Source organism: Nicotiana tabacum, chromosome 7, assembly GCF_000715075.1.
Source record: "Nicotiana tabacum cultivar K326 chromosome 7, ASM71507v2, whole genome shotgun sequence".
Taxonomy (NCBI): domain Eukaryota; kingdom Viridiplantae; phylum Streptophyta; class Magnoliopsida; order Solanales; family Solanaceae; genus Nicotiana; species Nicotiana tabacum.
Window position 1 is genome coordinate 93320879 of NC_134086.1, and position 10131 is coordinate 93331009.

Consider the following 10131-nt stretch of genomic DNA (forward strand, 5'->3'; position numbering starts at 1 on the left):
GGAATATAAAATTTTGAAGAAATTAAGCCCTTATATGTGTAAACAGTTCTAAGGTTATTTAAGTTATTTTAATAGAAAAAGAGCTTATCAACACTTTTTTATCAAATATTGCCGCATCGTATTATCAATTTCAGCACTTGTATCCAAACACGTAATTGCTTATTTATTAAATCAGTTTCAACACTTAAAAGTGTTTCTCAACACCTAATGTTTATCAGCTACTTCAAATCACCTGATCCAAACGGGCTCTAAGTAAGAAACTAAAAAAAATAAAAAGGTAAATCCAAATCAGTCCAAGCAGTATGCTTCTCAAATCATATGGTTAAACAGAATAAAAGAGAGATTCGTTGTACTATGCCATGGCATCTTTTTTCTGTTTCTTTTGCTGATTGATTGAAGGAGGCATTGTCATTTCAATTTCAAATAAAAGCGAAAAATCACTTTAGAAACAGAATATTGGAACAGCCGAATAACACAATAAAATCTATGATTTGTTATTTCCGCCTTCCCCATCGGACCCGAATTCCCCCATTGAAATTATATTCATGGAGAATTTTGAGCAACACTACTGCCTTGCTAGCACATTTACCCTTTTGTTTATGAATCACAGGAAGCGGAGCCTTGGAGCAACTGTAAAATATTTCTGTGTGACCTATGAATTACGATTTCGAGCTGCGGAAGCAACCACTGAATTGCATTAGGGTAGGCGGTCTACATATCATCTGTAGGAGCGCACCCTTCCCCAAACATTACGCGAATGCGAGATGCTTCGTGCATCGGACTACCCATGAACCACACATAATGCTCCAAGAATATTCAAGTTCCTATCACTAAATATATGTATTTATGTTGGTCTACTGTTGCAATTCTACTAGTACAAAAGTGAGTTTGGGTCTAGAACTATACTTAAGTTAAAATTTATTTCATGTCCTAAATTGATACCGATTTTATATTATTTTAAGTGATGCCAGTCTATTATATATGCATATTGTGTTAGCCGGGAAATCAAGCAAGACTGACTTTTGCGTTTTGAGAATATAGTTACACAAACATATAAAGAATTTTTTTCTGCAAAGAGTTGGAGCTTTAAAAATATGGGCAATTTACTATGTGGAAAAGGGTCTATATGTTAGGAAGTATAAGTACGAAGTCTCCACTATTTTATCTACTTGATCATTAGGCCAACAAACAATGAAACAAAGGCTTCGGTTCCTACCAAATCCAACTCAAAAAAAAAAAATAAAAAAAAAATCCAACTCAACAAGATGAGGTTTTGTTTCACGAGATGACATTGTGACATTGACGCCTTAAGTCATTCCAAAATTCCCTTCATCTTGAAAACCAAACTTTACTATTTTTTTATTTTTTTAAAATGGAAACTTTACTAAATTGAGAAATAGCATAGTAGTTTATTTAGAATCTTCTTTCCTAAAACAACTTTCATTTTAAATTTTGCCAAAAAATTGTCATAATATAACAAGTTTACTAACGGGAGCACTCTTAAAACAAAATCTTTACTCAAATTATAATAACAATACAATACTCAGCGTAATCTCACAAGTAAAGCCTAAAAATGATAATGCGATCGCACCCTTATCTTGCACGGGCTTTACTAAAGGGAAAAACGAATAGTTCAAACTATAGCTTAATTTTATAGACTAACACTATTAAATAATTTTTAATCAACTACATAAATAGATATATCATCCATAAAAGTGAGATTAGCAACCTAATAAATAAGCTGGATTACCTCCTAAAACAAGTTAAAATAAAATGATACAGTGTAAAAAAATCACAGTTAGTGCATACTATAAGTTAAATCCTACTCTACTACCTTAATTGCAAGATCAAATAAATTAAATTTATCATAATATTACCAAGCTTAACTAATTTTTGCAATTTTTCTTAGATAAAAACTAAGATATCCAATATAGGTCAGACAAAACAAACAGTTTAAGTACAGAAATTCAAGGAAATAATATACCACCCCCAAAAAAAGAGTAGAAGATAGATAGAGAAGCTACCTTATGAAGGAAAATCTAACATAGATGAATATTAACATTCAAAATTAAGAATTCTTGAATATAAAATATCAACCAGTTGACCCATTATTCTTAATAAGATTCATAACAGAAAGTGCCACTGCAGACAACTGAAAAGTGATTTCATTTCTCTTTGTTAATGGTGACACAACACCAGCTTTCTCCTTAAATCCATCTTCACAGGTCGTGGTAGCATCCATAATTGAACTTATTTGTATGTTAGCATCATAATATTTTTTCGCGTTATAACTCTTCATAGCAAGCTTGATAGACGGAATAGCGTCTGAATAAAGTTCAAAACAATCACTCAAACACCTTCTTACATAAGGATCCAATTTCTTTTCCTTCATTAAAGTCTTAATATGACACCTCGTATCAGTAACGTTGTATCGAATTAACCTAATCGAAATCATCCCGAGTCCACGAAGAGTAGCACATTGACTGGCTGGAGCAGCTTGTAGAGATGAAGTGCAAAAACCATACTTAATATTTGGATCATCTTTTGAACATGTTTTGCAAGTATTTTGTATTAAATTCTGGGCTTCTGAGCCATGGAATAGTAGGAAAAATAAGGAGAGAAATAGGGACAGAAGAAGGAAGAAAGAGGAAAGAGGCTTCATTTTTAGGTTGTTTGGTATGACATGTCTTTCTTGTTTTCTCCCAAAGAGGCTATATATTTATAGTTTTGAAGGGGAAGAAGTATTTTGGTTTATTAAATAATGGAAGAGGGTGAGATTTATTTATGAAATTATAACCGGCTGATCATGATTTTGTTCTTAATACATGTTTTTATGACTTGTCCTTAGGCATTAGGTGTTGTTGCAATTTTGAGATGGTGAGAAGTCATTTTCTGTTGATTATTGTCCTATTGTTTTAGAAATTTAACTCTTGTTGTTAAAGCCTAAATGTAACTCCATTGTTTATTGCAGTCTTTCATAACTTTAGTGGTAATCTTAATTCCGTATGTCATCTTATGTGATAGTGCTAATAACTTGGCTTTATGGTCTAGTATTGGTTATAATTTAAAGGTGTTTCTTGGAATTTTCACCTAGGTTATTGGTGATATTCAAATCTATACTTCATCTTTTTCATATTCACATTTGAATCACTAAGGCTGATTTTTGTCCCTGCTCGACAAGTAAGTCTTGCAGTCAAACTCCCTTCTGCTTAAAAAAAAGAGATTTCCTTTGTTAGTAAAAGACTGAAGGATTTGTTAATTTTTAACTTTAATGTATTTTCTATATATTATTATGCTATATTATTAATTTATAAATTAAAAATCTGTGGGATTTACACCCTATATCTTGAGTCTTACGCCTAGTCCCGTATCAAATAAAATGTCTAGCCTCACTACCTCCGCCTTATAAAGCACTGGTCACATCAAGATAGAGAAAAGAAAATTCTCCTGTGAAAAGGGGTCTTTAGGCATTTTCAACATTCAATGGTGGAAATACTTGTGTTATATATGAGCAGTGATTGATTAAATTGGAACCTTACCTGGAATTTGCCTTTAGAAAGTTTGAGGAGGAAATCTAAAGAAGTAGGACATAAGCAGTAACAAACTGGAATGGGAGGCTTTAATTTGTTAGAAAAACTAGTACGTACACATCATGATATGCCCATTCTTTGAAAGTTGTGAAGCTAATAACTGAATTAAAATGGATGGGTAAGATTTGGTTTGTCGCAAGTGATACAAGCAGTATTTTGCACAAGTCAAGCATTATTCACTTATAATCACATGAATTCTATTATTTTGAATATGAATTTGTGGTGTTTTTTAAAACTTTACTTTCTCTTTCAAATTGATTTTTCCTTCTGATCAACCGCTGTTTGTCGCTATTGTATTATATATATACATTATTTTCCACCGCTATTTGTCATCCTTCTCGTTGCAAATAGTTATCGTAAATAATATTACTTTGAAAGTATTTATTATACCATACGTCCGATTCTGGTTATATACCCTTTTGATGATGATGGATGTGTAAGATAGTTTGTTATTGGCAAGTTGGGAGTGGGATTCTTCCCACAACGGAAGAAAGAAGTTCTGTGCTTGTCATGTGAAACACTCCCGGGACAGACCTTACTCGTACCGTGCCTGTTAGCCTCGGAACTGATCATTATGAAATAGCACATAACATGCACGAGATTGTCTCAACAGGCACGAGACTGACTCAACAGACACGAGATTGTCTCAACAGGCACGAGACTGACTCAACAGGCACAAGATTGACTCAACAGGCACGAGATCCTAGAGTTAATTATTTTTAACAGAAAAATCAAATTTATTTGAATTTTAAATTCAAAATTCGAATAAATAGTCGTGTTTGTTTGTGAAACAAGACATCTTTTCTGAAAGGGTCTGTTGGTTGCCTATAAATACACAAGAATTCCAACGAAGTGGATATAGAAAATCACAAGTGTTATTGCAGGCTTTGTTGTATCCTGAAGAGAATCGTTTTGTATTTTCCCTAAATTAATATACAGGCGATAACTCTTTAAGGACAGTCGATTTTCACGCCTCAAAGCCAATTCTGTTTATTATTTTCTAACAATCTTAAAGAGTTATTCTGCTATGGAGAAATTGATGTCTGTTGTTGAGAATCCGAAGGAGTTCATCAAACTTGATCACTTTGATGGAACGAACTTTACCCGTTGGAGAGACAAGATGATATTCTTGTTGTCCGCTCTCAATATCTACTATGTTCTTGATTCTGCCTTGCCTCCGATGCCTGAGCCCACAGCAGAAGATTCTGACGTAGTCAAGGAAGAAAGGAAGAAACGAGAACATGATGAACTGTTGTGTCGCGGCCATATTCTGAATACTTTGACAGATCGACTCTATGATCTTTACTGCAATCCGAAGTCGCCAAGAGAGATTTGGACTGCTCTACAAACTGCATACCAGAATGCATACCAGAATGAAAAATGAGGTATTGACACTTTGAATTTAAAATATTTGATACTAGGCCTATAATGGATTAGATTCATGAACTGCAAATCTTAGTATCAAAACTAAGTGATCTTGAAGTTAAAATTCCTGATGCACTTCAAATAGGTGCTATTCTTTCGAAATTGCCTTCCTCGTGGAATGACTATAGAAAGAAAATCCTACATTCTATGGATAAAATGATTGTGGAACAATTTCGAACTCACATTCAAATTGAAAGTGAGACTCGTGCTAGTGATGCTATTAGTCAGCCTTCGAGTTCCGCAGTCAATTTTGTCAGTCAGAATGATTCAGGAAGTGGGAACAAACATCTGAAAGTTTCCAAAAAGTCTTCTTTTAAAAAGAGAAAGAACTTTAGTTGTCATCATTGTCAAAGAAAGGCTTCAAGATAGTTATTGAGTCTGATCATGTAATAGTGTCTAAGAATGGTGTTTTTGTTGGAAAAGGCTATAACTGTAACGGCATGTTCAAATTGAATATTAACGAAATAAATTATGTTTCTGCTTACATCGTTGAATCTGATTCTTGTTTATGGCATGCTAGACTAGGACATTTAAATTTTGGCTCCTTGAATTATATGTCCAAAAATGGCTATATCTCATGTAAAACTCAACATATAAAATGTGAAATTTGCATACAAGCAAAGATGACAAAGAAACCATTTCGTAAAGTTGAAAGATCCACAGAACTATTAGATTTAATACATTCAGATTTGTGTGAATTAAATGGAGAATTAACTAGAGGATGCAAAAGATATTTTATTACTTTTATAGACGACTTCTCTAGATTTACATATGTTTACCTACTTAGAACTAAGGACGAAACTTTTCAAAAGTTTAAAGAATACAAATCTGTTGTGGAAAATCAAAGGAGTAGGAAAATTAAAATTATTCGAAGTGATAGAGGCGGAGAATATTTTCCTAACGAATTTAATAAGTTCAGTGAAGAGCATGGCCTAATACATCAAATGAGTGCCCCTTATACTCCTCAACAAAATGGGTTAGCGGAAAGAAAAAATAGAACTTTGGTGGATATGGTTAATGCTATGTTACTTAATGCACATTTGCCACATAATTTATGGGGTGAAGCACTACTAATTGCATGTAATATCTTCCTCTTGGATCAAAACCTATAGGTTGTAAGTGGGTCTTTAGGAGAAAGTACAATACAGATGGTTCTGTCCAAACCTTCAAAGCAAGATTAGTTGCAAAAGGTTTCACTCAAAAGGAAGGCATAGACTATTTTGATACATATGCTCCTGTTGCAAGAATAACATCCATTAGAGTCCTTTTATCCTTGGCCTCTATCTATGATCTTTACGTACATCAAATGGATGTTAAAACAGCCTTTTTAAATGGGAACCTTAGTGAAGAAATATATATGCAACAACCTGAAGGATTTGTTCTTCCGGAAAACGAGAAGAAAGTTTGTAAATTGATAAAGTCTCTTTATAGTCTTAAACAAGCGCCTAAACAATGGCATGAAAGATTTGATAGTGTAATACTATCAACCGGATTCATACATAATAATGCAGATAAGTGCATTTACTCTAAATTTACAAAAGAATATGGAGTAATAATTTGTTTATATGTCGATGACATGCTGATTTTTGGTACGAATCTATAAGGAATTACCGAGACCAAGAAGTATCTAACCTCAGTTTTTAAAATGAAGGATTTAAATGAAGTTGATACTATTTTGGGAATCAATGTCAAAAGAGATAACAAGCAAGTGACTTTGTCACAAGCACATTATATAGATAAAATCCTTACTAAATTCAGTCATTTAGGAATAAAGGGGTATAATACTCCTTATGATTCTAGTGTTAAGCTAACTGCAAATACTGGAAGAGCAGTAGCACAGCTGGAGTATGCAAGTGCGATAGGTAGTATGATGTATGCAATGCATTGCACTAGACCCGACATTGCATTTGATGTTTGTAAACTTTCAAGGTTTACCAGTAATCCAGGTAATGATCATTGGAAAGCAATAAGTAGAGTACTTGGATATTTAAAATATACAAAGCACTTAGGCATTTGCTATAATGGTTTTCCTAATGTATTAGAGGGATATTCTGATTCAAGTTGGATTACAAGTGTTAATGATAATAAATCCACATCAGGATGGATATTTACTCTAGGCGGTGGAGCCATTAGTTGGGCATCCAAGAAACAAACATGTATTTTCCATTCTACTATGGAATCTGAATTTATTGCATTAGCAGCTGCTGGAAAAGAAGCAGAATGGCTGAGGAATATGTTACTTGATATAAAGTTGTGGCCACAACCTATGCCAGCCATTTCCATATTCTGTGATAGTGAGACTACAATGTGTGTTGCTCACAATAAAATATATAATGGGAAATCGAGACATATAAGCTTGAGACATGCTTATATAAGAGAATTAATTACAAATGGAGCTATAGCTATAATATATGTGAGATCAAATAAGAATTTGGTTGATCCACTTACGAAGCCATTAGGTAGAGATGTAGTACAACAAACTTGTGGAGGGATGGGGCTGAGACCCTTAAATTAAATACAAGGAATAGGAACCCCACTTTGAGTTAGTATACACTCTAACAATATAAGTTCAATGGGTAATAACAAGTTACTTGTATTGTTTAAGCACTGATCTCCTCTTTAGGAGCCCTAATTCTATTGTACTACTTACTGTTATGTGAGGAGTTAAGGAGTTGTTAAATACTTGTTATAACAGGGGCATAAAGACAAACTCTAAAGTGCATACTGTTACATGAAGAGGTTGATTAATCTTAATGGAATTATTAATGTCTGGAGTAACAGGGACATAGTAACTAATTCCACCTATATGAATATTGAAGTGGTGCCGCTTCTAGCAAGATTTAAAGGGTTGATCTTGTAAATATTCATGAATTCAGGATGAGCATATGGTCGTAAACGTGCTAAAGCGAATATTGGATTTTCTAAGCTACTAGATAACGCTGTGTGTGTGGTATTTTCGGTTTTGGCACAAGGATTTGTGGTTCAAATCTTAAGATACCATTAACTTCGTCAAAACTTTAATGTACTTACACTAAAGGAAAGTTCAAATCTGTAAAAGATACTTTCAATTATACACAAGTGTTATGAAGTGAAATAACAAACTAGTGGGGGATTGTAAGATAGTTTGTTATTGGCAAGTTGGAAGTGGGATTCTTCCCACAACGGAAGAAAGAAGTTCCGTGCCTGTCATGTGAAACACTCCCGGGACCGACCTTACTCGTACCGTGCATGTTAGCCTTGGAACTGATTGTCACACCTTCTTTTTCCGCACCCGATGGGGCGCAAGGGGAGTTTTTTCCAATTAAAGGACAATCGAAATGGGATTGGTTTAATTATTTCAGAGTCGCCACTTGGGAGATTTAGGGTGTCCCAAGTCACCAATTTTAATCCCGAATCGAGGAAAAGAATGACTCTATATTATGGTCTGCGTACCAGAAATCCGGATAAGGAATTCTGTTAACCCGGGAGAAGGTGTTAGGCATTCCCGAGTTCCGTGGTTCTAGCACGGTCGCTCAACTGTTATATTCGGCTTGATTATCTGATTTTATACAAGTGTGAACTTATGTGCAAAATTTAACTTTTAACCGCTTTTATCATTTACTGTTTTTATCAAGAATTGCAACGTTGTGAAAATGTATCTCGAACCGCGTTACAATCAATGTACCCGTGGTCGTCGACACACTTTGACTCCGTTGAGATTTGGATTTGGGTCACATCAATGTGCACCCGAGTTTAAGGAAATTAAATTATTAAAGGCGCGCCTAAAGCGACTAGCGTATTTATTTTGGGTAGGACCGTGGAATTTTACTAAACGGTCCATCCCGAAGCCTAAACAATTTTTTAAAGCAAATATTTACTGAGGGCCCCGCAATTTGTATTTTATTTGGCGAGGCTCATCTCATTCTTATTTTTTTTAAAATGAATTTGCAACGTCATGGACACGCATCTCGAACCACGTCACAATCAATGTACCCGTGATTAGAAACACATTTTGACTCCGTTGAGAATTGGATTTGGGTCACATAAATGTGCACCCGAGTTTAAGAAGGTAAGATTTATTAAGGCGCATCCTAAAGAGTCTAACGTATTGTTATTTTAGGAAGAGGCCGTGAGGGTTCATTAAACGGCCAAATCCAAAGTCTAGTCAATGGTTATGTATTTTATTGAGGGCCCCGGCGGTTTGTGATTTATTTGGCGAGGCTCGTCTCATTTTTATTTTAAAAGGATAAACCTATAGCGACTACATTTTCTATTAAGTTCGTCTCTAAAATAAAAGAAAAATCTCCTAATTATTTACATGCTGAAAAATGCAACTTATTAGTTATTAAGTTACGGCTTATGTGAACGAAAAATTGCGATCGCGTTTGTACATGGAAAAACTGCTTTCATTCTACATTTTATTATTTGCTAGAACATGATATAAATACACAATAATATCAAAGCCGATTAACTATTCTTCAAATAATTTAAACTAGCATTATTAGATGAAGAAATCATACATATGCAACCTCATTACTCATTAATTAATCGACTACATTTTTATACGAAGAGAGGAAAATTAATATTCAAACACAAATCCAAACAAAAGAATTCAACAGGAACAGGAGCCTGATTAATATTTCATTTTTCGCTTCAAGCCAAGAGTGTACAAATGTGTACCTGGAAACAGCAGTACAAGAACAAAGAAGTAGGAGTCAGCAACAGTAATAACGCAGCAACAGCAGGTTCCGCAACACCGCAAAACCAGTAACAACCAGTAGAATAACCCAGTGACAGATTGAAAACTCAGCAGTGAAAAAATTACAATCGCAGTCAAAGCAGAAGAGAGAAAAGACACGAGATGCAGTAGCTTCGGATTTTTGAATAACACTCGAAGAAAAGCAAACAGAAATTATTCGAGTGAAAGTTCAAATTGGATTTCTCTTTTACTCTCACAAACTCTCTCAAGTATCTCTTAATATTCAAGTTCTAAAAACTCTCTTCTTGTTTCTCTCCAAAAAAAATCCTCTCAAGGTTCAAGTTCTAGTCTAATGTCAAGAATAGTCCTCTATATATAGCAAGACAAGTCTTCAATTCCCAACCCCAAAATTATTCCCCCAATGGCATGCTTTGGCCC

General features: G+C 34.4%; 1 protein-coding gene across 1 annotated transcript; it reads right to left on the bottom strand.

Annotated features, from left to right (window-relative positions):
- Nucleotides 1-1882: 1882 nt before the first annotated feature.
- LOC107782188 (putative invertase inhibitor) lies at nt 1883-2764 on the bottom strand. The gene has a single exon (XM_016603042.2). It carries the CDS (start codon nt 2660-2662, stop codon nt 2093-2095), a length of 570 nt encoding a protein of 189 aa, XP_016458528.1. The 5' UTR covers nt 2663-2764; the 3' UTR covers nt 1883-2092.
- Nucleotides 2765-10131: the final 7367 nt, after the last annotated feature.

Excerpts from the sequence above, each read along its gene's own strand:
- LOC107782188 (XM_016603042.2), bottom strand. The coding sequence starts at position 2,662 with ATGAAGCCTCTTTCCTCTTTCTTCCTTCTTCTGTCCCTATTTCTCTCC.